This window comes from Centroberyx gerrardi, chromosome 3 (assembly GCF_048128805.1).
Source record: "Centroberyx gerrardi isolate f3 chromosome 3, fCenGer3.hap1.cur.20231027, whole genome shotgun sequence".
NCBI classification, from domain to species: Eukaryota; Metazoa; Chordata; class Actinopteri; order Beryciformes; family Berycidae; genus Centroberyx; species Centroberyx gerrardi.
The window spans coordinates 13,356,190-13,382,664 of NC_135999.1; the positions used below are offsets into that span (position 1 = coordinate 13,356,190).

General features: G+C 41.3%; 3 protein-coding genes across 12 annotated transcripts in view; 2 read left to right on the forward strand and 1 right to left on the reverse strand.

Annotated features, from left to right (window-relative positions):
• The window catches only part of znf330 (zinc finger protein 330), a 7,895-nt gene extending 7,556 nt beyond the window's left edge, over positions 1–339 (forward strand). For all 3 annotated transcript variants that reach the window (XM_071912222.2, XM_071912216.2, XM_071912209.2), the window contains exon 10: positions 1–339. This exon is cut by the window's left edge and continues 437 nt beyond it. The gene's annotated coding sequence lies outside the window, so the exon portion shown is untranslated.
• A 177-nt stretch (positions 340–516) lies between these two features.
• Positions 517–15,890, forward strand: il15 (interleukin 15). 2 transcript variants are annotated; one of them, XR_011785128.2, is made up of 7 exons: positions 517–744; positions 7,605–7,687; positions 9,041–9,128; positions 9,337–9,381; positions 10,515–10,652; positions 12,232–12,390; positions 15,632–15,890. XR_011785128.2 is itself a non-coding variant. In XM_071912407.2 (6 exons), exons 1-6 carry the CDS (start codon positions 679–681, stop codon positions 12,331–12,333), a joined length of 522 nt encoding a protein of 173 aa, XP_071768508.1. In that variant the 5' UTR covers positions 517–678; the 3' UTR covers positions 12,334–12,395. The 2 variants fall into 2 exon arrangements, 1 of the variants encoding a protein (XP_071768508.1); XM_071912407.2 differs by lacking the exon at positions 15,632–15,890 and having other exon boundaries at positions 12,232–12,395.
• Positions 15,891–17,166: 1,276 nt separating this feature from the next.
• Positions 17,167–26,475, reverse strand: part of inpp4b (inositol polyphosphate-4-phosphatase type II B) — a 110,823-nt gene continuing 101,514 nt past the window's right edge. For 6 of the 7 annotated variants that reach the window (XM_078282698.1, XM_071912485.2, XM_071912500.2 and 3 more), the window contains one exon: positions 23,273–23,450. In XM_078282698.1, the coding sequence (XP_078138824.1) occupies positions 23,276–23,450 (175 nt within the window). In that variant the 3' untranslated portion in view covers positions 23,273–23,275. Of the gene's footprint in view, positions 18,284–23,272; positions 23,451–26,475 lie in introns of those variants that run through there. The other variant, XM_078282697.1, reaches the window with a different exon arrangement.

The following is a 26,475-nucleotide window of genomic DNA, read 5'->3' on the forward strand; positions in this document are numbered from 1 at the left end:
TTTTAGTGGGATGGACTTTAAACTCTGTGTTTCTATCTGTCATAACAGTGCAAATCAAATATCACAACGTAATGATGATCGCGATGCCCTTATTATTATGTGATTAGTATTCTGCTGAGGAATTAACTTTTTTATTACTTCATATCCCACGCAGAGGCGGTGTATTGGTGACTGGCTTTAGTGCTTCAGTGCCACAAAAATATGCACTATAAATTGATACCCAAACATGACAACTTGATGCTTTTGCCCTTATCCACACAATCAATCCATATTGTTTGAGATCTATTGAAGCATATTGTGCTAAATATGCCATCGAGTAATAAAAATCTATGCCTTTGAGCGGTTTGAAGTGGCTGGACTGTTTTTCTTATGAGTAAACCCACGTTTAATCTGTGAATTATAATTTAGGCAAAGATACAATCTGATTAGTCCCGACACGTATTGGTAAGCAACAATGTGACGAGTGTTTCAAGGGGGAGTTAACTTTTACTGCCAGCTCCAGCTCAACATGACTACAGGGCGTATGCGAGCCGCACTGTCTGAGGCGAAATCTGGACCACACACACGCTCGCCAAACAGTAATTTGGACGCGGACAAATGAGACGAATTGCTTCATTACGAGTGAAATGCGAAAATGTGATATTTGCTTGTTGCCCGGCCGGGTAGGAGAGCAACCAGATGACAGACTTCATGACGGCGCTCGCTTTGATCCTCGTAAGGTTTCGTCGTAGCGAACAGCGAGAGGTAAGGTCACTTTGTGTGTGTGTGTGTGTGTGTGTGTGTGTGTGTGTGTGTGTGTGTGTGTGTGTGTGTGTAAAGTCGTCATCTATTTGCACGGCTTAGAACTACAATTCAATATGTTGTTGAGTCGTTTTCAATAATGCTTTCATTTATGAAGGGACAAGGGTGTCAAAGTTCACACCGGCAGGAAATAAGTTGTGTGTAGGAGATCGGAGGTGTGTCAGTTACCTGCCGATGCACGTGGGTTCATGTCTTTCAGTCCCTCTGGGAACAGCGCATTATTAAGCCTATATTTATATTTACTGCTTACAACGCAGTAGCCTGCTTTAGGTTTAGGCTACTTTCACTTTCACTTGCAGCAGTGGACACAATCTGCCTTGAAGTGCCGCTAGAAAAAAACTACCGAGTTCGGCCGTCCTTTAAGTGCTTTCGGACGGAGATCATAAGAAAATGGACCCTGCAACCAAACTACTTGTTGATGACAAGTGTTGTTTTATTTTATAAATCAGCGGCAGGATGAAGAGGAGAAAGAAACAATTAAATGTTAACCAAAGAATGCAAATGGAAAACATACAAGGATGCCAAACACCACAAATTGACACTTGCAATCCCGATTTTCTCACACGCCTACATTAGTTTATAGTAAAGTCATCATAAATGGGACGTTTCTTGGATTCAGGACATCTGTGAGATTTGCCAGCCTCTCCCAAAAAAACCCAACACACCGTTCTGAATTGCGCAAGATATTGGCTTACCAAATAAGAAGGATCCACGTTATCCTATTTACCAGAGGCAGGACACACCCATGTAGTGTGCCAAAAGACAAATTTCACTCAAGATTTGACAAAGTGAGACCGCAGGGGCAGTGGCGCCCCCAGAAATTGTTCATAGGGGTGGCCAAATGGGGCCACTGAAAATCTTGGGGTGGCACACCAAGACCAAAAGCCATAACTGAATTTCAGGAGTTCTGTTATGCTGTTGTAGTGTATAGGCTACTTGAAAACTATGTCAGTATGAGAGTTAAGGAATCGCATACTGATATACTTTGGTTTCTTATTTTACAGTTAATGTTACTAATTATCTGATGTGCATAGACTAATACTATGCACATCAGTGCATAGTATTAGTATTAGTATAATAATTAGTACTACATACGGTTTGTCTCCAGCAGACCACCACTGTGAGGATACCACAACATTGAGCATTTAGTGCATCATGATAAAGGGCTATATTTGAAAAGGCGATATAATCTATATCAATACAGATGAAATCAGTCAGGGATTGCCATTGCCATTTTTAGCACTTTAATTTGGTAACTTTCAACAATAAATATTTAAATTAACCAACACAAGGTAACAACAAATTCTAATAAACTATAACGTTGTCTAATAACAAACTATAAACAATTAAAAGGTGGAGTAAAGGGATGGACATGTAGAGAGAGGCACTGAGCCTCTTGATGCCGTTGCGAGGGGTGGAGCAGCTCACTCACCTCTCTCTCTCTCTCACTCTCACCTGTCTCTCTCTCTCTCTCTCACTCTCACCTGTCTCTCTCTCTCTCTCACTCTCACCTGTCTCTCTCTCTCACTCTCACCTGTCTCTCTCTCTCTCTCTCACTCTCACCTGTCTCTCTCTCTCTCACTCTCACCTGTCTCTCTCTCTCTCTCACTCTCACCTGTCTCTCTCTCTCTCTCTCACTCTCACCTGTCTCTCTCTCTCTCTCTCACTCTCACCTGTCTCTCTCTCTCTCACTCTCACCTGTCTCTCTCACTCTCTCTCTCGCTCACTCACCGCTCTCTCTCTCACTCTCTCTCTCGCTCACTCACCGCTCTCTCTCACTCTCACCTGTCTCTCACTCTCTCTCTCGCTCACTCACCGCTCTCTCTCTCACTCTCACCTGTCTCTCTCACTCTCTCTCTCGCTCACTCACCGCTCTCTCTCGCTCTCACCTGTCTCTCTCACTCTCTCACTCTCACCTGTCTCTCTCTCTCTCTCACTCTCACCTGTCTCTCTCTCACTCTCACCTGTCTCTCTCACTCTCTCTCTCGCTCACTCACCGCTCTCTCTCGCTCTCACCTGTCTCTCTCACTCTCTCATTCTCACCTGTCTCTCTCTCTCTCTCACTCTCACCTGTCTCTCTCACTCTCACCTGTCTCTCTCTCTCTCTCTCACTCTCACCTGTCTCTCTCTCTCTCACTCTCACCTGTCTCTCTCTCACTCTCACCTGTCTCTCTCACTCGCTCACTCACCGCTCTCTCTCTCTCACTCTCACCTGTCTCTCTCACTCTCACCTGTCTCTCTCTCTCTCACTCTCACCTGTCTCTCTCTCTCTCACTCTCACCTGTCTCTCTCTCACTCTCACCTGTCTCTCTCACTCGCTCACTCACTGCTCTCTCTCTCTCACTCTCACCTGTCTCTCTCTCACTCTCACCTGTCTCTCTCTCACTCTCACCTCTCTCTCTCACTCTCTCTCTCGCTCACTCACCGCTCTCTCTCTCGCTCTCACCTGTCTCTCTCACTCTCTCTCTCGCTCACTCACCGCTCTCTCTCACTCTCTCTCTCGCTCACTCACCGCTCTCTCTCTCTCACTCTCACCTGTCTCTCTCACTCTCTCTCTCGCTCACTCACCGCTCTCTCTCTCGCTCTCGCTCTCACCTGTCTCTCTCACTCTCTCTCTCGCTCACTCACCGCTCTCTCTCTCACTCTCTCTCTCACTCTCTCTCTCGCTCACTCACCGCTCTCTCTCTCACTCTCTCTCTCACTCACTCACCGCTCTCTCTCTCACTCTCTCGCTCACTCACCGCTCTCTCTCGCTCTCACCTGTCTCTCTCACTCTCTCACTCTCACCTGTCTCTCTCTCTCTCTCACTCTCACCTGTCTCTCTCTCACTCTCACCTGTCTCTCTCTCTCTCACTCTCACCTGTCTCTCTCTCTCTCTCACTCTCACCTGTCTCTCTCTCACTCTCACCTGTCTCTCTCACTCGCTCACTCACCGCTCTCTCTCTCTCACTCTCACTTGTCTCTCTCTCACTCTCACCTCTCTCTCTCACTCTCTCTCTCGCTCACTCACCGCTCTCTCTCTCTCACTCTCACCTGTCTCTCTCACTCTCTCTCTCGCTCACTCACCGCTCTCTCTCTTGCTCTCACCTGTCTCTCTCACTCTCTCTCTCGCTCACTCACCGCTCTCTCTCACTCTCTCTCTCGCTCACTCACTGCTCTCTCTCTCACTCTCTCGCTCACTCACCGCTCTCTCTCGCTCTCACCTGTCTCTCTTACTCTCTCTCTCGCTCACTCACCGCTCTCTCTCTCACTCTCTCGCTCACTCACCGCTCTCTCTCACTCTCTCGCTCACTCACCGCTGTCTCTCTCACTCTCTCTCTCACTCACCGCTCTCTCTCTCACTCTCTCTCTCACTCACTCACTGCTCTCTCTCTCACTCTCTCGCTCACTCACCGCTCTCTCTCGCTCTCACCTGTCTCTCTTACTCTCTCTCTCGCTCACTCACCGCTCTCTCTCTCACTCTCTCGCTCACTCACCGCTCTCTCTCACTCTCTCGCTCACTCACCGCTGTCTCTCTCACTCTCTCGCTCACTCACCGCTCTCTCTCTCACTCTCTCTCTCACTCACTCACCGCTCTCTCTCTCACTCTCTCGCTCACTCACCGCTGTCTCTCTCACTCTCTCTCTCACTCACCGCTCTCTCTCTCACTCTCTCGCTCACTCACCGCTCTCTCTCTCACTCTCTCGCTCACTCACCGCTCTCTCTCTCGCTCTCACCTGTCTCTCTCTCTCGCTCACTCACCGCTCTCTCTCTCACTCTCTCTCTCGCTCACTCACCGCTCTCTCACTCTCTCTCTCGCTCACTCACCGCTCTCTCTCTCACTCTCTCTCGCTCACTCACCACTCTCTCTCTCGCTCACCCACCTCTCTTCTCTCTCTCTCTTTATCTCTCTCTCTCTCTCTCTCTAACTGTAAAAATAGTGGCCCCCCCTGCCCCCCCCACCATTGCTCAGGGGAGATGAGGAGACAGTCTGTCTTGTATATACTATAGTAAACAGGCTGCAGTACAGTAAACAGTAAACTAGGTCAGTAAACTATTTCAATCACATAAGCTCCCTTTTTTTTTTTTTTTTTTTTTTTTTTTTTTACATATGGCTTCCAAATAGATTAGCTAACAACGCATTATGTAATAACATCGCATTATGTAATAACTCGACAAAATGTAATAAATATTCACTTCATTATGTAATAACACCCGCATTTTGTAATAATCTGCCGCATTTTGTAATACACAGCCTGAACGCAATATGTAATAAATTTCCCCGCATTTTGTAATCAATTATTACATAATGCGTTGTTACACGGGGTGATGTGGTCTGACCTTTTGGTCCCTGTAAGAACTCTAGCAGCTGCATTTTGAATAAGCTGAAGCTTTTTGATGGTCTTTTTGGCAGCTCTGTCAAAAAGAAATAAAAGCGTGAATGAGTTTTTCCAGGTCGGCTTTTGACATGAAGTCCCTGAGTTTGGCTGTATTTGTAAGATGATAAAAAGCTGATCTTGTTACTGCTTTTATGTGGCTATTTAGACTAAGATCAGAGTCAACTATAATGCCGGTCTAATTTAATATTTGGGAAGTTTAATTTAGCTTAATTGTTAAAAATATAACGTGTACAGATGAAGACATCCATTTTGGTTGGTTATTACATAATGCACTGTATTATTACATTTTCATCATAAAAAAAGTGCAACTCCCGCATTTTGTAATAACCACCGCAATGTGTAATAATTTATTACAAAATGCGGGGAAATTTATTACATATTGCGTTCAAGCTGTGTATTACAAAATACGGCAGATTATTACAAAATACGGCAGATTATTACAAAATGCGGCAGATTATTACATAATGCGGCAGATTATTACATAATGCGGCAGATTATTACATAATGCGGTGTTATTACATAACGCGTTGTTACAAGCCTACTTCCATTTTTCAGATTTAGGCCAAGATACAGCAAGTTCCACACCCAGCTGATGCCCATGTATATTAGGACTCAGCTAATATCAATTATCTCATTGATTTAGCTCATCTTGATACAGATAAAGGTTCTGACCTAAGTTGAAATAGCAGCACTACAAGAATCAGAGCCTTGCCTGGCTTCAGCAGGTGCTCCCTCAGTGTAAATTCGATTTCTCTCCTCCGTTGCAAAAGTGTAAAAGACTGTCCCACTTTACCTAGCTGGGTCTGTTGAAGTGGAGCAACTCAATAAAGACTGACTTTCAAAAATTCAAACATCGTATTGATAATTTTGTAGAAACCTTTGATGCACAAGTATTATGCACTTGAAAAACAAAATTTGCATAGCGCAATATTTATGACATTTGTATAGCCTTAAAGGGCCATTAAAGCTAGAATATCCAATGTTTTGCCTTGAGGCAGGCAGAGTATTTAGTCCATCCCCTCAGTTGAGCAAGGTCACGCCTTAAAACCTGTCACTCATCTCACTGTCAGAAAATAAAGTACAGAAGGTACAGCCGCAGAGACAAAAGGTACAACTCTGCACTTAAACACCTGGACAGATAGAAAGCGTCAACAAACACACCTATTGTTCTCAATGGCTGCGGGCAAACTAGAGGCGTTGAGTGGCACGTGGAAACAGTTTGACGCGGCTCCAGCTTCAGCTCAGAACTCTGGCATCCATGCACTGCAGGAGTGACCAGCTGATCTTCTGTGTTGATGCTTCAAATCTCCTGTGTGCGCTAGTGGCGTCGCATACCACGCATCAAAAGACGCGTGTCCACCCACGCTTCCCATCTGTCCAAGGATTTATTTTCTGACAGTGCTTGATGAGCTGTCTATGTTGGAAAGGCATCTAACCTGAGGCGGAGGGATTCGGCATCTCTAAAGCCCCACAGGTGTTTAATAAGCAGACCGATGTTCACCCATGTTTTTGAATTGAGTCACCAGTGACTCAACAAAATCATCGCGGAGTCATTGGCAGTGTTTCCCACACATAGACTTTACTTGGGCGGGCCGCCCAGGTATATTCACGGCCGCCAAAGTATATTTGGTGACTCATTTTAGCATTTTTTATTTGTATTTTTTTTATCCGTCCGAGAGGACGCCATCCGCGATCAATTAACTAGTGGACAATCTCCCCTCGCTCTGCTCTACCCCTCCAGGGTTTCCCACACATAGAAAACTTTGTGGCGGGCCGCCACAATATCAGCACTGACCGCCACAAATTTTCTTTTTTTTCACAATTTAATTGTAGAACTGCGCGTAGCGCTTTGATTCGCTCAGCCCCTAATTGCTCCCCCCCCCCCCCCCCCCCGTTGCCAACCCACCTACCACCACCACAAATACATTTGAATTCTGTGGGAAACACTGCATTGGTATTGATCAACAACCATATCAAACCTCTGCAGATATATTAGTAACTCCTTTGGTGCTATGGAACAGTAAAAGTCTTTTTAGATGCACCTTTAACAAAAAAAAAAAGTTGTGTCACAGATGTTGCCTTGTGCTTTGGAGGGCTAGCTCCCAATCTGGAGCTTGCTCCGCCTCTCTCTCTGATGTCACACCAATGATGTCATGTGATTTCGATCATGTGGCTTCACTGCTATGGGAGAGCGACAGTAATGTTGGCTTTCACTCATCAGACCAAGAAATGCATGTGGAGACCCAAAGGTGTCCCACGTTACACGACATCCCACCTGTGCTGAACTCGCCCCACAGTATGTCCCACGGCACTTGAAGGCAGCATAACTGTTCCATATGCTGTGCCTCTTCACTCAGTAGTCAGATGCTTACCAAGATGACCCAAAAGATGACAACTACTAATATTTCCTAATATTATTTTTAGAGAGGCGCCCAGATCCGGCTGTCCTGTGATCACTGTCAAGAGAGCCACAAAACTCAGGTCTGGCTTTGTTTCTTAATTCTGAGGTAGGCATACAGTGTCTTATTCATTTGAAGTTCAATATTGGGTATCATTCATAAAAAATGACTGAAGAAATGTGTTTTTAGGCAATGATGCAGCAGGAAACATACACACACACACACACACACACACTAAGGCATATATTCATCATTCATGAGATAAAATGTGTGCATAAAATAATACTAATAATGACAAAGAACAACTTTCATTTATAGAGTAATGTGCACTGGCAAAAGGAGTGTGTATTCACGCATGCACACAATCCCTTGGAATTAGTAAAGGTCTGTTTGAAAATCTGTGGTTAAGTTATTAATACAGGAATTAATGGCTTATTAATACAGAAAGTAATGTTTCCTTCTTAGGTCCTTAGATCATTCTGTATCTACACTCACCGAGCACTTTATTAGGAACACCTTACTAATACTGGGTAGGTATCAGTTTTCAGCTCAGTGTCAACCGGCTACCAAAGTGCCATCCGTCCCCAGGTTGGATGTTCTGAGATGCTTTTCTGCTCACCACAGTTGTAAAGAGGTTATCTGAGCTACTGTTGCCTTTCTGTCAGCTCCAACCAGTCGGGCCGTTCTCCTCTGACCTCTGCCATCAACAAGGTGTTTCCGTCCGCAGAACCGTCGCTCACTGGATGTTTTTTGTTTTTCGCACCATTCTGTGTAAAAGGTCTAGAGACTGTTGTGTGTTAAAATCCCAGGAGATCAGCAGTTTCAGAAACACTCAAACCAGCCCGTCTGGCACCAACAACCACGCCACGGTCAAAGTCACTGAGATCACATTTTTTCCCCGTTCTGATGTTTGATGTGAACATGAACTGAAGCTGCTGACCTGTATCTGCATGATCTTATGCACTGCACTGCTGCCACATGATTGGCTGAATGGATAATTGCATGAATAAGCAGGTGTACAGGTGTTCCTAATAAAGTGCTTGGTGAGTGTATATATCAGTAGCATTGATTTGAAGGGCACTTGACTTGAAAAAGTAGTGTATCAAGAGTCTGTTGACGTTGGGCTGTAGACATCACATCAACATTTCTAAAAATAACTAGATTGAGTACAATACTTGTCTATACTACTACTACTACTACTACTACTAGTACTACTACTACTACTAGTCATGGCCCAGTAGGTTTGCATCCTGAAAAGGAGGGAGCGGGGAAAATGCAATAGTTTCTAAACCGTACATTCATATTAAAGCTGTCTAACATCACAGCAACTGTAACACGTGACAGTGTGAATGATACAGAGTGTAAGCAGAGTGTAAACATCTCAAGTTAGAAGCCGTCCAAATTCTCTTTGAACTCATTAGTGTGTATTGTAAGCATTGCCTTCTGGTCCTTCTTTTAAAGCATCCTGAGTACATCCACATGTGCTGCTTCTACGCCTGTTAAAGCAGAGGTGCAGCATTGCTTGAAGAGACTGAAACCGACCATTGAGGTGAGACTAGGTATCAAATATATCTATACTCTTGTTCTGTATGGTCTGAAAAACGGCACTTTTTTATACCATAGGAAAAAAAAACGAAGCTACATTGTCATTTTCCTGTAGTTTACAGATAGATGAAGGACGCTTTGTGTATTTCTTTGTGAAAACTTCATTGAAAACACTAATTTGTCTACTTTTATATTTTCTTACCTCTTTTCAGAAATCGGATGCTTTGTTGTACGCTCCTTCAGTTGACGACATTACTGTAAGTTGTAAAAGTGCATGTTATGATTTCGTCACGGTAAATTTTGAAATATTTTAATTTGGGGGGAAAAAAGAAGACAAGAGAAGATATCCGCACACTTAAGTCAATGCAGAGTAGGGCTGGGCGATATATATCCTGTAATATCGATATTGTGATATGACACTAGATATCGTCTGGGATTTTGGTTATCGTAATATTGTTAAATAACTTAAATGTTACTTCTTCCTGGTCTTAAAAGCTGCGTTACAGTTAAGTAAAATGAACAATGATTGGCTTTACCTGCTCATCATATCCACATTACTTATTACTGATTACACATTACTGATTACTAATGATCATTCCTAATTTTCTAAATATTCTTGTGTGTAAATATCTTATGAAAGCACGAATACTCATTCCCCCAAAAATATCGTCACATTGTCGAAATCGAGGTATTCGGTCTAAAATATTTTGATATTTGATTTTGTCAATATCGCCCAGCGCTAATGCAGAGTTCCACTTTAACTTGGAAGCTAAGCTTTCGGTCAAGCGACCTTCATCAGAGCAGGATACACACTGATAAACACCGCAGTGAGTTAAGTGTGCGGATATCTTCTCGTTTCCTAACACTGTTATTATCCAGCACCTTAACAAATATTGTCTCGCCGGGTGAGCGGTAGTCTTCTTCTCACCATAAAACAGAAGTTACCTGTTATTCCTCTGATCATAGACAGCTCAGTCTTGATTTGTGAACATGATCACGTTGCTCCCATGATTATGTCATTAAGAGACGCACCTTGGAGCTGTTATCAGTGAGCTAAATGACCGAGTCTGTGTGCACAAGGACAGGACGGCCTCATTATAGGAATTGTTGTTCATACCTGTCAATACCGCAGTGAAATAAAGCTTATTTGGATTTAAAAGCTAAAACTGTCACAGTTGTCAAAGTCTGTCTCCAATTCGTTGTCAGTGAAGCAGTTCCAAACTTTGTCTCTTTTATGGCAGAATAAATTAGAGCCTTGGATGTCTGAATCCCAGGTCTCACAGCTCATTGTCATATATTGTTTTTACTGCCTAAGGTCACAGGAATAATTCATGTGTATTGAGTTTTAGTGTTGAGTGTCACTTAAAGTGTCCTTTTTTCTCTCCCGTAGGAGAACTGTAAAATAATGTCCCTGAAATGTTATATCTCCGAGTTGGGGGTGATCCTTTTTGAAGAAGATCAGTTGAAAAGTGAAGATGCAGATTGCATCTATAATTTCAATGAAACCCTGCCTTCTCAAGCTAGCGCTGTGAGTCCTCTTTACATTTTCTCCTGTTACATATTTGGATAGCAATCTAAGTTGAGCTCAGTGCCCATGAGAGCAGATGGGTTCTACAAAAGAGGGGATTTCACAAATATAGGGAAGTCTTCATGTTGTCCTCTGGTGATGTGAGAAAAGTTCTCCATAGGGAATTTCAGATAAAATTATATTATATATTAGATAATTGCATGAATGGATGAATATTTATTTTTGTGTCTTGTCTAAATGACCCATCCCTTATGGGATTATAAGACACCAAAAATAACAGCTTCCTCTTCCATTATTGAATTAAAAATGACAGTGAATCCGTTTCCATGCAAGACATTCGTCATTTGACTGTCATTACTTTTATATAATTGCAAAAAATTCAAAGAGACTTTTTTTTGGACAAGGTTTTATTGATGGTAATAGTTTAGAACCTTCAAAAGTGACTTTCCTCATAAAGTTTCAAGCAGTTAAAGCAATATTCCACTTAGTGTTAACATGGGGGTTATTCGGCACTTGACCATGAAAACCAGAATATAAACTACTCACCAAGATCTGATGCAGCTGGACGAGTTTGTAGCATTTGGATTTTTACTTGCCATTCATTTGAATGAGGCCACGAAAATATCCTGAAAACTTGAAAAACATTTTTTTTTTTACAAATTTTTAAATTTTTAAAAAAATGTAATACATTTGTGAACAGATTCAACAGCAGATCCCACTGCTGTGATTTTCAATGGACCTTCGGTCCGGCATTTTAGTACATAATTTCGCCAAATAGCATTTTTATTGATAGAAGAGAACATAGCGCAGGGATACTATTTAGGAGAGATAGCTCCTGTGTGGGAGACCGGATCTACTTTAAATACAAAATTTTTGTGTAAACCAAGAATAGAAATGCAATGATGCAATGACATGCATCATCAATGCAAATGACAACCGATCAATTAGGCCTACTGCTTTATTGTCTTAAAAGCGGGATCTGTTGTTGAATCTGTTCACAAACGTATTAAATGTCAGTTTTCAGGCTGTTTTCGTGGTCTCATTCAAACGCTACAAACTCGTCCAGCTGCATCCGATCTTGGCGAGTAGTTTATATTCTGGTTTTCATGGCGGTCACGTGCCGAATAACCCCCATGTTAACACTAAATGGAATATTGCTTTAATTGTTCAAGAAAAAAATATGAGGGATTTATCACTGGGAGTTCTCTCAGGAAGAAACAGAACCAGCAGGGATGCTAGTCGTGGTTTTATTTTGGTATTTTTTGACCCTGTATATTGGTATCACTATTGAAAGGAAACACCTAGTCTGTTACAGCTTGTTACACTAAAAGCACGAGCCCAAGTGCGTTTTGATGGTACCAACTTTGCTTATTTATCACATATTATTTATACCATTAGATCTCACCATAGCACCTCCTCACACTTCAATGCATCATTACTGTCTTCATGACCAGTGCAGTGTGTAGCTAACATATTACATTTGGTTAAATTGAGACATTCAGAGTGGGCTAATAACTTTTTTATTATTTCACTTAATGTGCAAATACATTGTTTCACTGGATCTCTTTTGAATTTTTAGGTCAGCTGTCCACCATGTGAGGCACAAACTGTAAAAAATGCAACAATATTCCTGGAGAGAATGATAATCCTTTTGCAGAGTATGGATTTCTTGAAAAAGTAATATTGTAAATAAGCTACATAAGCTATGTATTTGTGTGCTTGAGCAAAGTATATACTGTATATATATATTGTAGTAACTGCACCCACACCATCATTGTCATCTCACATCTGGAAAGGCCCTGTGCATTTTGTGTGAGCCTCCTCCCTGATAACAGATCAGTATGGTGGGGGAAGACAGTGAGATCGACAGGAAAGGGCACTGACCTCAACGTAAATTACCTCATTTCCACCCCTAAGGAACATTCCTGGTAAATAACCATAAAACTCCAACACTCAGCCCTGTCTTTGTTAATCCCCAAAGAGACAGAGGGGCGAATTCACAAAGAATGGATTGCGGCCGCTAATAGCACCATGAATTGCGCATCATTTGCACCCGCTATTTGCTCTGTCTCAAGGACCGATTCACAAAAGATATTGCGCTAATGATATGCCAGCGCAAACACGCCCATAACCTGTTGCAGCTGAGCGCAATTTGCCCCTGTTTTGCGTCTGATTGCAATTTGCCCCTGTTTTGCGTCTGATTGCAATTACCAATGTGGCAAAGTATAAACGTTGCCTTTGCGCGAAGAACACAGTAGGCAGGACAATGGCAGAGAGAAAGAGAAAAATGAAATTTTTAGACCGCGAGCTGCAAGTCCTGACAGGTGCAGAGGCATTCCTCAAAACTTCAGGCAAGAGATTTAACCGGGACTGCGAGAAACCATATTTGGGATTTAATATCCCAGTCTGTCAGTGCTGTTGGTGTTTCCAAACGCACCTTCAGACTGCAAAAGAAGATGGCATGATTTGAAGCGGAGAACAAAGGAGAATGTATTCATTTATTTTTCATGACACAATTGCATCATGTCACTGCATCCTTTGTTTGTCATTGCATCTCACTGCATCCCAAAATAAACTAGAAGGGCACTCGCGAGCGCAGACCTCCGCCAAGGCCAATCCAGTCTTCTATGATATGCAAATGTGCAAGCGCAACCAATATACGGATCCGCTCCAAAATTTAATGGGTTCTTCCTTGGCCCATGCTACACCCTTCCACGAAGTTTCATGAAAATCGGGCCAGTAGTTTTTCCGTAATCCTGCTGACAGACAGACAAACACACACACAAACAAACGGCACCGAAAACATAACCTCCTTGGCGGAGGTAATACTGTAAATGAGTTTGAGCGGGGCTGTCCATGGTGCTGGATCTTTAGGCCAAAATAAAGCCCACTGTGCTGACTAGTGAGATAAGTGAAAATGAAATTGAGTTGTATTGATTGTTTGGTTGTACTGATTTATTTGCTTTTGTTGGTGAAGCAATCTGTGTTAAAGTTCTATAGTAATAATAATAATAATGTCAAAATATTATTTACAGACTGTATTTACAGACAATTTTATTTTTTAGGTAACACAAAGGTGGAATTGTTGCAGAGACATTTGCAAGGTCAATTCAATTCAATTCTCAGTTAAATCAACAAGTGATAAAGTCTGGGCGTGACACCCCTTATAAATGCTTCAGTTACCACCAACTCTCTGAAGACGCTAATAATTTCACTCTAACTGCTTGTGGCAATTAGCGCCGAGCTTTGTGAATTGGACTGTTTTTGCAATGAGGCTCATTTGCATAGAAAGGGGGCAATTTTGCGCCAAATGTATGCATATTACCTAATTTAAATACGTGCAAATGGCACAGGAGCACCGAGACGCTATTTGCGTGGCAGCGCAGTTAGCGGGGCATTTCACCCTTTGCGAGTGCTTTGTGAATTACACGGTTTCTTTTTGTCTTATTTGCACAGGTTTAGCGTCAGCAAAAGCCGCGCAATCCTTTTGTGAATTCGCCCCAGAGAGTCTGAGATGAGACACAGTGGAATGTGTCCAAAATCAGGAGAAATCTTTGATACAGACTCATGAAACCTTGGGTATCACATTGTGGTGGACTCTAATGTATATGTCTAATTTTATGTGTAACTGTGATGTTTTATATAATAGTTATTTGCATTATTCAATTTCTTTATATTTACATGGGGCTTAGATAGCCATGTTTGATATTAAAGTGTTCAGGAATTTGTGCTGAGTTTAATAATGTCAATGTTACGACGGTCAATCATATTGGATAGATCTGAGAGCCAAAATCAACGGTTTATGCATTTGTAATGAGCCGTAACACTAGACATGCCAGCCCACGCACACACCCCTCAACTGATCACAACAAAACCAAATACACACATTTCCAATGCGGATTTCATGCACTTTACATGGTCGCGACACGTGTGCTAACGGAGTCTGACAACAACTTTGTTCCAAAGTTTGTCTCCAAAGACAGACTCAACTGCATCATCATCACAAGCCAAGTAGAGAGCCTGTTTCAGCTGAAACAGTGAAGAGAGCCGCGCTGCCTTGCCTGTCTGCCTGACAAATACACACACACACACACACACACACACGCCAGCACGTGTGTCTGTGTGTCCTGCCTGCTACAACCTCGCTATCAGCTATCCTGCTGAGTTTAACTCTGAAGAATCATCGGAACCTCCAGAGTGGGTCGGCGTTATCCTCGAGAGACCCACAGCCCTGTCCAGCAGCCTGCGTGCTTCAGAGATCAACTGAACAGACCTCGGATCTTCAACCTCCAGCACCTCGTCGAGCCGAGACTCCTCACAGACTCCCGGCCTCGCGTGCTTCATCTCCCTCCGGACCTCCGCTGGTGTCGTATGTACTGATCATTGTCCGCTGGGCATCATATCATACATCACACATAGCTATTCAATTACATTCACACTTCACACACATATCATACACTTTATTACGGCTCCCCATAGTTATAGTAACCATTCAGTTATTCAGGGATTCATTTAAGTCAGTTTTCCAGATAGTTATATTGTCGCCCCTTTATTGCTATCGTTGCTGACTCATGTCTTCCATTGCTCATCTTCCATGATTGTGTTTGCTGAAATGTTGGTTTAATCATCAGTATTGCATATTCACATGATCATCTATTCCTATTGCCATTGATTCATCACAATTCATAGGCCTAGTTATACCTCTTGTATATACTGTACTATATTCACTTGTATTTACCTGATTATTGAGTGTGCTTTAGTTTAGTAATAAATATATTATTTTCCATAAAGTCCCCTCCTGTGCTCATTGTGTGGGTTTAAATTCAAACATGCCGAGAACTCACTCCTTCAGATGAGACCTGTTGATGCTGTCTGTTATCTGGTGCCCCGTTCTTAATTCTCATTGAAGCTAACTCTAAATTATATTGATATCAGACACCATCAATACCTACCACCAGTACAATATATATATATATATATATATATATATGTTTTTAATATTTTAATATTCACTCTGTAAATGGTTGTACCTCTGCTTCTCTATACTGTAACTATGTCATACTGTGGCAGTCCATGCCATCCTAATGTGAGCATTTCAAATGATTTAATTTGTATGTATTTTATTGTACTGAGTGCACTGTGATAAATGTGATATAGAATATGCCACGTAACTTATGCATTTGCTTTTTTTTTGTATGAGAAGAGACGCAGAGTAATTACGCTCTATTCCTTGAAATATACCAATCTCGGAACCCATCGTCTATCGGTCTGACAAAAACAACAACAAAAATAAACATCCGAGACGCGAACTTGAGACGCGAGAATGGAGTTGGAGTTGAGAGACGACGTCTACGACCGGATTAAAGTGATACTTTTTGCAGGTGTTTTAGGTCCAGACGACTCTCAACCCCAACTCCATTCTCGCGTCTCAAGTTGCTAATCGGACTGTAAAGAATGACCAGCGCACGGAAGAGGAGGTCTTGGCCCGGATGTCCGCTGGCTACACCGGAAACCCAAGGAGTTTTTTTTTTTTTTTATTGAACAATTTCCATGTACAAACATCATGGCTTTGAAATCTTCACAATATACCAATAGGACAAATCAAAACAGACAAGAGATTGAAATAATATTAAAAAACAAAAAGAAAAAATAACTTAAAGGGCTAGGGCTTTTTTTGTAAATCATATTCTTCTATTATGAAACCCAAGGAGGTTCTGAAACACCGAAATATTGGCCGTCGCCCCCAGAGTCTAATCGTCGTCAGACCGATAGACGATGGGTTCCGAGATTGGTATATACTAACTGCTCAGGTCATTCTTTGTTTTTGATTGTACTGATTATTACAGCACGATTTAATAGTCTTGAGGCATGTATTAGGAAATAGCATAGCAACATGTACTGTATATAGGCTACATATGACAGAATATTATAAAGCTCCATGGTAAACGCTACTGAATACTATTATATTCGATTTAATGGACAATCACTCCAGTTACTAGTGGACTATGCAGCCACATTTTTTTTTTACTTTATGGCCTAACATTTTGGATACAACTGTTTGTTGAGTAATAAAAGTGAAGAAGAAAATACCATTATATCCCTGTGGTCCTCACTGGTGGACAGCTTCCATAGATATATAACGTTCTCTTTTGAATATGATGTTAAGGACATTTCCCAACTACATCTGGGCAGGCTCACTTTACAAATGGAGAGAGGAGTTTGAGGCCTATGGGATCTCGGCTCAGTAGTTCAGCATCCTGCTGCTGAGTCTCGCAGCTCCGTCAGACATCAGCAATCTGCTGAAATGCTGATAGCCTACTGCTACTCATACAGGTTTGTCTCAGGTCCTCTAGGTTTCCTTTTTGAGCGCTATTCAGAGCAGCAGGGTAGGAAAAATAAAGTCTTTGAAATGTCCCATATGCATAGGGCTCCTTTAAACTGTGACATATTTAACTGCAGTAGTTTAGTTTTTCAGTGAAATGAATACTTCTGAACACAATTACATTACGGTATGTAAATCATTTCGCATGTGCCAATATCCGTGTCAAACAAACCATTCTTTTTTAATTTTAAATAGACAATGCTAAATGTGCAATGTGTAACAGCAAAGACATTTAAAAACATGCGTTTAAGTCCAAGGTATTGACCCATAGAATATAAAATCATTTTAGAATACAAAAATAAATAATGAGATTTATAGAAAAGATGGTCCAATTATTTCCCAATTTTCCAGCTATACATCAGATGGTTTCATTGGGCTGTACCTTGAGATATACAAATATTGTGGAAAAAGAGTAGCTCAAGTGCAACCATGAGACAGAATGGGAGAGTTGGTAGTAACATTTATAATAACATAGGAAATACCACTCCCATTTCAGTTTTGGAATATGTTGCTCATATGACAGTTTGTTTTCTCTTTTGAAACTAATAGTGCTGCCATAATATGAAGCTCAATACATCCAAACATGGAATGAGGCCAAAAAACCTGTTTCCCATCCATTGTCATGACACCAGTATTTATGCCTCATGTTTTTTAGTCACAGGCTCTCTCTGATTTCTTGCTTTTGGGAGAAAAGTCTTCATGCATACAAATGCTGACTGGACTGTCTTTGGCCATAAGAATGCAAATGAAACAGACACATAAAGAGAAACCTTTGTAAAAGCACAAGTAGCTCATACAGCTGTATTGTTTGTCATTGTTTGGGATGTGACTCATCAGCAAGGCAACAATGAAAAGTGCTTTCACTTTGCAAGTAACATATTTGGCACATCCAGCTTTGGGTTCAGTAACCGCACCCGCCCACGCATATCAGAGCAGCCAAAAACAAACAAAAATACAAAACAAAATATCTGGCAAGTTTTGATTACAGATATAAAAACAGTATGTTTCACCAATCATGTATAATAGACACAAATGTACATCTTGACTAATGTTTTTAAGCTGTTATATTTACAGTTTCGATAACATGGAACCACTGGTTTGACATGTCTTACTTCCTCAAGAGTCAACTTTCCCGTAAGTCCCCTCTGGTGGTCGGTAGCACTTGGGAAAGGCCATCAGCTGCAACATGTTGAAGGCATATTTCCTGCATTTAATATTCTTTTGTACGTTCTCAATCCGACAGCCTTCTCTGATGATCAAATAAAGAGGGGTGAAGAGGAATGAGGGGACAAGAGAGAGGGGGAACAAAAAAGCAAACATGAGACATTTTTTTCAAAATGATGTCTGTATTGTGGACACAGATCTTTAAAGGGGCATTTCACTCATAAAACATCTGAACTCTGTTTTTTCTCTAAAATGGATAAAACTGATATTCATTCTGGTCTTGAGTTCATTAAATACTTGGTTTAATACGCTACAGAAAATCAAGATAATAAACCGGCTTTGTTTGACAGTGAAGTGCCTGTTTAAGAGATGGATGCAGTAGTAAAGAACTAAAAATGAGGGACGAGAACAGAAGTGATGCCAGCCATGTTTTCTCTGTCCAGCTGAGGATTGTTCTATGTGATAGAGTCTCCTGCCAGTGCAGCTACAGAGCCGTAACATACAGCGGCCTATAGCTTTGGCTGCAGATTTGTTCTCCCTATAGGCCTATTTCCCCACAGGCATCTTTGTGTTGAGATGATGTTCTTCCTCCAGCAGGAAAACAGACTCCTTAATTGGCCAAGAAAAAGCCGCATTTCGCGAGTGTTCAAGTGGAGCGCCGAAGAGCCACTCTTAATTTGTTTCTTTTCTTTTGCATCTGAGAACTGTGTGAGAAAAGGAGCATCAGGGTATTTTATAGAGGAAAAATGCACTCCTTTTATCAGGTTTAAATTTAGAACACTAGGGTATCGTAATTGCTAAGATCATGTGACCAACCTTCACTGTCATTCACTGAAAGAAATGTATAAATTGCCAAAAACCTCCCTCTCTCTTATAGTTGTAGATGTGGAGTGGAACTGCAATTAATCTCTCTCCATCTACTCCCCCCCCCCCTTCTCTCTCTCTCTCTCTCCCTCTACCCCCCCTCCCCCCCTTCCCCCCCCTCTCTCTCAGCCAACACCTGGCTCATTCATTCAGATTTAGTAGCTCGTCATATCAGATGTCTAAAGGCTTGACACTGTATGAACTCCTACTAATGCTTCAGTCATACGTCAGTGTTGTGTTCCTGTTAGAAAGCATAATGTGGGATGGGACAGAAGCCAGAGTGTTAGGTTTCCAGGAATGTGACGGACTCAGAAAATCTAGGCAAGAGGAGTGAACAACTGTCTCTCTAGCATCTTGATAACTACAATTGATCTGTCCTTGAAAGAGACACTTAACCTCTGACTGTTCCAGTGAAGTTGCTCAGTGGCCAACAGTACCTGCCTCTGGGTGTATTGGGCAGCTGCTCTGTGTAAGTGTATGTGTTTATAAGTGTAACCTTCCTAAAAAAACAATCCTCGTAGCTGATGAGAGATTTTCTGTTGTTTTATGCCTTTGACTGAGAGCAGGGTGCATTCCCTCACATTCTCTTGACTTCTATGATACTTAGGAAGGCCATGCCAGGTTTCATGGACTGTAAAGTTTTGGCCAATTTGGACCTTTCTCATAAGAATCATATATATAATGATGTTCACAGGCATTTTGTGGAATTCCAAGGTTCTTTTAATAACAAGTTGTTCAATGTATTTTTGTATTTGTTGAATATGTTAAATTGTAGTATACTTGTGGCATCATTATTACCCATTAATGGGTAGGTTGAACCTGTGGGTAAGATGAGTCACCTCTTGTTCCATCGCAACCATACACAAAATTAATCGTGTGATCATGGATTTAGGAAGAGTATTTAATTTCCCTGAATCTGTGATGGAGGAGAGCAGACAAAAAATTTGATTTTTGCTATATCAGGTGATTTCATCATCTAACTATAAAGCGAGGAATCTCTGTCTGTGAGTGAGTGAGTGAGTGAGTGAGTGAGTGAGTGTGTGTGTGTGTGTGTCCGTCGCATATCTCGAGAACCGTTCGTCCGATCGACTTCACACTTGGTGGGTGTATTGCTGGGGACCCAAGGACGTGCAGTGTCAGATTTGGTGCAATTTGGACACACGACACGTTCAATATTAATAAACTTTGACTAAACAAGCGGACAGCGCTCTGTGCAGCAGCGGGGCTCAAGCGGTACGGGCACGCACGGTTCTCGAGAAAGCTCCAAGCAGCAATCGGCCCATTCCGGACAGGCACGTTTTGAACGGGCACTGCACTAGTCTATCTACTAATTCCAGGAATCTCTGTCTGTGAGTGTGTGTGTCCTTCGCATATCTCGAGAACCGTTCATCCGATCGACTTCACACTTGGTGGGTGTATTGCTGGGGACCCAAGGACGTGCAGTGTCGAGTGTGAAGTTGTTTGGATGAGCGGTTCTTGAGAAAGCTGCAAGCAGCAATACCGGAGGCCAAGCAATCAGCCCGTTCCGAACAGGCATGTTTTGAACGGGCACTGCACTAGTCATTGTAAAGATGAAATGATTCTTGTATGTAAATAGAAGTAGATACGTGATATATTATTTTAATGTTTTATAAGGTACAATATGAGGTCATAAAGTGTGCGCCTGAGGTGCTGTGTGTAGCAGTTTTGCCAAAACGGTGGTTGTGGGGTAAAATGTGCCACTAGCCCTGGAACAAGTTGAGCCAGTGGCTCAGCTTATCCCATTCTCATTACATTTACATTCTATTAAAATGTAGTTAATTTAAACACATGTATGTGCTCAAGGGGGTATTAATATTACAGAGCAGATATTAGTATGCCACAAGACTACAAATGCAAAAAACAAACGGGTCCAGTCGCCTTCGAGGATTTTGAAGGAGCAGCAAAGGAAGTGTCAGAAGGGAAGATTCGATCACTGTCAAGGAAACAGAGGATAGACACAGTGACACTGACCATGTTTAAATGCATGCAGTAACCCAGCTATTGACTACTCCAGTTAAGGTCTTATTCGGGTTACACTGTTTACATGACCCTTTGATAACCTGTGATTGAGTATCCCTGTTGCCATGAATAAATCAGTTAACAGAATATTCCTGTCCACTCCTGGTGTCCTGTCCACAGCTTGAACAGTCCTCCAGCTAAAAAGTATGAAAAGGTGCGGCCGCCAACTGCCAACTTCCTGTTTGACTGAGGCTATTTTTAATACAGGGGAAAGAAATGATGATACTGATAGTAACAGTGATAGTAATAGCAAGTACTGCTCACTTCCATTATTTTTTGTTGACATCAAAGGTATAATTACACTGGGAGTAAGAGTTTATGCAGACGGCAAAAACCAAAAGTGAAAGGAGTAAGATGTTTACATAACCACTGTGACCTAGTTAATATCAGAGAAAGCCGGGCATCTTAACCGGGGTTCTCATAGTCAGAGCATGAGCTCAACATTATGATGCTTTATACAACAGTTAGTCCCGGTTGAGTAATTTGATTGGACAAGAGGCATTCCATGAGTGCTGACATACAGTATAACAGCACTGGGACTTTTTACTATATGTATCACTCCGCTTCACAGGAGTTCTTCATTACCTTGAGTAGGCTGCACAAAACTCTAACTTCATTCGCAGCTAGTAGCAACAACGCAAATATGGATACATTTTACCTTAATTATGAATGGTCGTCAGAGGAGGACGATTGGGAAGAAAGAAAGCTGAATTTGTCTGTGCAAACCTCAAAGTAGCTAGCTAGGCTGCAGTCGGGAAACAGTTAATCAAGGCAGAAAATAATCACGGCTATGATTATCTACGACCAAATCACAGCCGTGCTGATATACAGTACAACAGCACTCCTATCGTGTGATATTGCTTAAATAAAATTGACATGCATCGACCCAAAAGCAGGTTATTTGAGTAATTAAGTTAAGAGCAGAATTCTCACCAAGCAAATGCGGACATTGAAAAGAGTACCAAGTACCAAGAACAGGTTATGACACACATACACACACACACACACCGCACAAATATTGTGTTAACAGTTGTGTTGAGCCAAGTTGTGCATTGTTATCCTTTTGAAATACTGAGAAATTATCACCGTGATATGTTGAAGTAAACATAAGTTATGTTGTTTTGTGATAGAAGGAAAAAGAGACAGTATGGAGACACATTGTCTGTCCCTGAAACCCAACTAGTGCTATGCAGCAAAGTCAAAGAGAAACTGAAAAGGATAAAACTAAAGGTTTTAAGTTGTGTAACAATTTATTCCCACAGGGCTCAACTTCCCCCTTCCTTTTGGTCAACTTTCCCCTACTCTGGGGTAAGTTGTGTCAAAAGCCCAACATTGTTCTTTTAACTGTATTAGCCTCAGAAAATGCTGTAATTTCTATGAATGCCCGGCAAACTTAAGTATAAATAGCAATTATTATTGATATATATACCTACATGATAACAGCTGATTATCCATTAGCTACATTTGGTACTGGTGACAATGTTATGTATTATTGCAAGTCAGCTGTAAATATTGAGGAAAGTGATGAACAGGCTTACGTAATACCCCTTTCAAGTAAATCCATTTGCAGAACTAAGTCTAATGCAGATGTCAGCATGTGTGTGTCTATGTACTGCTGTGCTGTCCTACTGTATACTTTTTTGGGCAAAATAATCCTCTAAAAGAAAAAAAAATTAGGTCTGACATCATTTTTATGTATCGCTTCTATCAGTTTTTCATTTTTCAAAATTTCAAAATACCATATCAGCGCTTTCACACAAAATAAATGAACCTTCAAATGACGACAATAGATTTTTATAGTTAGTGTATATGCATTGAGCATATAATGAGCCGGAATCATGTATTAATGATACTCTTATGAACGTATTTATGAGTTTGTTCTCATAAGATATTAAGGACTAACTCAATATTTCTCTGCAAAGATTCATAGTCAATAGGGAAAGAGTAAACATTTAACTGGCGATTATGTTACTTAATACCTTCAAATCTAAATTCATTTTCCCCAATCCTCAACCAGTGCATGGGGATTAACACCCTAAAGCTCAAGGTCGATGGAACATATTAAACCGCTCGCCCCTAATTACCCTAACAAAACCACTCAAATCACCGCTCAAAAATAGAATAATCAGCAAACACAGAAAAGGGAGTGAGTATATATGGCATTGTCAGCAATTTATTGATATTTTGCAAGCAGAAAAACAAGACTTAAAATGAGCCACACAACCAGTAAGTGGGAGCTAACGAGCAGCAGGGCAATGGGGTAAAAGTGGCGCGACGCCGGCTTGTTCTCTGCCACGGTGCCGGCCTCAGGGTCGTCCCACTGCCCAACGTCTCCCTGGGTCAGCCGACTGCAGGGGCGCCCGCCACAGAGCCAAACAGAACAGCACACGAACAGAGACAGATAAAAACACTGCTGTGTTAGTATACTGATGCTATCTAAGTGGGACTCTTAGCACAGACTAATAAGTTGAGAGCCCATAAAGGCTGGTAGCAAAGAGCCCACTTAGACACTGCCATTAGTACAGACTTTGCCTCCAAAAGCAGCCACAGACAAGCGGGCGAAGATGGATGGAGAGACAAATATGATTAGTGGACGGGAGCAAAGATGTGAGAAATAAGACTTACAAGAAAACTGTATTGTAAGCCACATGTGAAATGACTCGGTTGGTAGAGGATGGAGGGGTGAGGCGTGCAGTTTGATGCAAATGCTAGAATACAAATTGCATGTAGAAGTTTGTTGTTTTTTCATTGCATCTGATCCGGCTGATACGCGTTCACTGAACCAGCGTCTAGAGCGGAAGCACTGACATGTCTGCACGGGTAGCTTTACAGGTTCCTGCGGCACATGATGCTTTTCAGTTTGCTTCGCAGTATTGTTTTCCTTGTGGATGACATTCCACTTCCTTCCCATTGTTTGCACAAGACAGATCTGACTGAAAGTCCACCTGGGAACAGCACTTTATATGAAAACTGCATTCCTTGCAATAATCAGCACCTTTGGACAGAACATTGTTCCTTTTACTTTGAGAGACTTTACAGCTCTTCTCAAATGTGAATACGAAGAGCGCGTTATATATTCTGTAATTGTAACAGCAACTTGCTTTATCTAACAGAGTGAAAGTTGAATAAAATATATTTCACATTATACATTAGCAGTCCCTCAGAGTTTAGAGTCACCAGAAACGCATAACAGATTGAATTGCTAGGTCAGAGGTTCATATAAGAAATTCATGCAATATGAGTACCATAACATCCTGAGGTTAGATTAATGGGTGTGGGATCTTTTGCCTCTGTTGGGTAATGAGGAGAAAAAGAAAGGCATGCAGACGACCAGGAGGTTTCAGTGCAGTCGTAGACAGAGAGTGCATCAAATGGCTTGATGGCTGGATTCAATGGAGGAGACTAGAGCTACTGAAAAACACTGTAGGTTCCTAAATCAGTAGTTTTTTTGTTGCATCTACAGCCCGTTATTTAAATGAGACATTTTCATGATGTCAAACCCTCAAAACATAAAAGCACAGCTGTTAAATTGCCATTATAGCTGGTGGCAGAGTTGAGAACAGCTCATAACACTGGAGTTTAAGTTAAATAATTCATAGCAAGGGTGTTGTTGGACTTTATATTATCACTCCAATCAAAGCTTTCCTCATCTTTATTCAAACCAACCAACAAACCAATTCCAAACAAATCTTCAATTCTGCATGGAGTATTTCTTCCAAGTCGTTCACATGTAATCTACAATGTTTAAATATGTTTTAACTGACAAATATGAGGCATCAGCTTTCAGCTTTTGTTTCACTGCAGCAAACACAGTTATTCTAAATTCCTGCTGAAGCCACTGCATGTTAAATCAATGCCTATATATGAAGTCTAAACTCATTACGGTGAAAGAATCTCCTTGTAGCTCATCTTAGCAGTTTCCCACACCAATAAGGGTTCATGGAAACACGTGTTGGCCAAAAGCTGAAAATCTTAGTACTCCAAAGAACTACAACAATCAACGACATGTCCCATCGACATCTCCCACAACTATGCAAATATTTTCTCATACTCTTGGTAGGCCTGATTATCCTGTCCCAATCTGTAAATGTTACCTAAGTTCTGATCCTATTCTTTCACCCCATTAGTTCAACATTGAACTAATGTGACAGTCTTCTCTTAAAGGTCTAATCAATCAAAGACTGATTAGTATGAAGGTTTAATTAGACTCACAGCCTTTGTTAATTAGGCCCAAACAGATCTGCTTACATTGTTTGGAGAATCCAATCTGATTTCAGACTAGTCATTGTTCTCATCAGAAAATAAAGTGAGGGTGCTGGTGTCAGAGGGGAGGGCATCACAGATGGTCAGAGAGCATCACTCTCTTGTGCCTGGAGACTATTGACCTGTCCCATCACAGCTAAAAGGCAGCTTCTTTCCCCCCCTTTTCTTTAGATCTTCATCACTGATCTTTCAGTGATGAAGGATCCACCACGGTTCCCCAAGTTACAAATTCCACCACAGATTTTTATCACATCTCTTAGCCATTTGGAAGCAGTGATAACAGAAAAGTTAAAGAAAGGACACATTTTTGGAACAGGAATAGTGCTACAGATGCAAATGCACTCATCCTAGAGGTACAATGTTTTACATCTGTATTCAAAGAGTTAACTACTGTTGCTCCACCTCCAAAAGGAACTGTTTGGAAAATGTGTTTTTTGTTTGTTTTGTTTTCAGAAATCAGAAAGTGAATTTCAGAAGCATGTTTTCTGTTACAATATCAACAAAACCTCTAGATAATCTCATTCATTATATTGCAACTGAATGTAATGTAATTATTGTACAAGTGAACAAGTTTAATAAAAAGTGTGTGGATGTGTGACAAAGTGTGCTTAAGTGTGGATCAATCTTCATTCTAAACAAAATATTTTAATAACTGATTATGCATATTATGTGAAATGAGTTGAAGTTGAGCAAGTTTGAGTAGTTTGTGTTTGTTTTGAATAGCCCAGCCTTATATAAGCTATTTTATTTAAACTTTTCCTTTTTTACTTGGAGTTTGTATATTTTTCAAACTATTTATTGTACACACTGATTTGTAATTGTGGTGGTAGACCATTAAGCTTTTGTGGGATGGGGCCAGCTTACTCCATGATGTTGCATTTGATGAGGCAGATGAACAGTACGTTTTGCACATTGGTAAAGTTGTGGAGAGTCGTTATATTATTGTTTTAGTTCTTAAATGCACAGTTTTTTTCAAAGTCAACTAGTATAACTCTTGTTTTGAGTTGTTGTGTTGAGGTAATTATACTCTACTGAACTAATATACAAGGTGAGTGTGCGGTTGCAGGTTATAATGTAGTTGTAAGTATTACTGGAGTTTAGGCATGGCAA

Excerpts from the sequence above, each read along its gene's own strand:
- il15 (XM_071912407.2), top strand. The coding sequence starts at position 679 with ATGACAGACTTCATGACGGCGCTCGCTTTGATCCTCGTAAGGTTTCGT. Across the intron at positions 9,129-9,336 it reads GACTGAAACCGACCATTGAG|AAATCGGATGCTTTGTTGTA; the intron begins GTGAGACTAGGT and ends ACCTCTTTTCAG. Across the intron at positions 9,382-10,514 it reads CTTCAGTTGACGACATTACT|GAGAACTGTAAAATAATGTC; the intron begins GTAAGTTGTAAA and ends TCTCTCCCGTAG.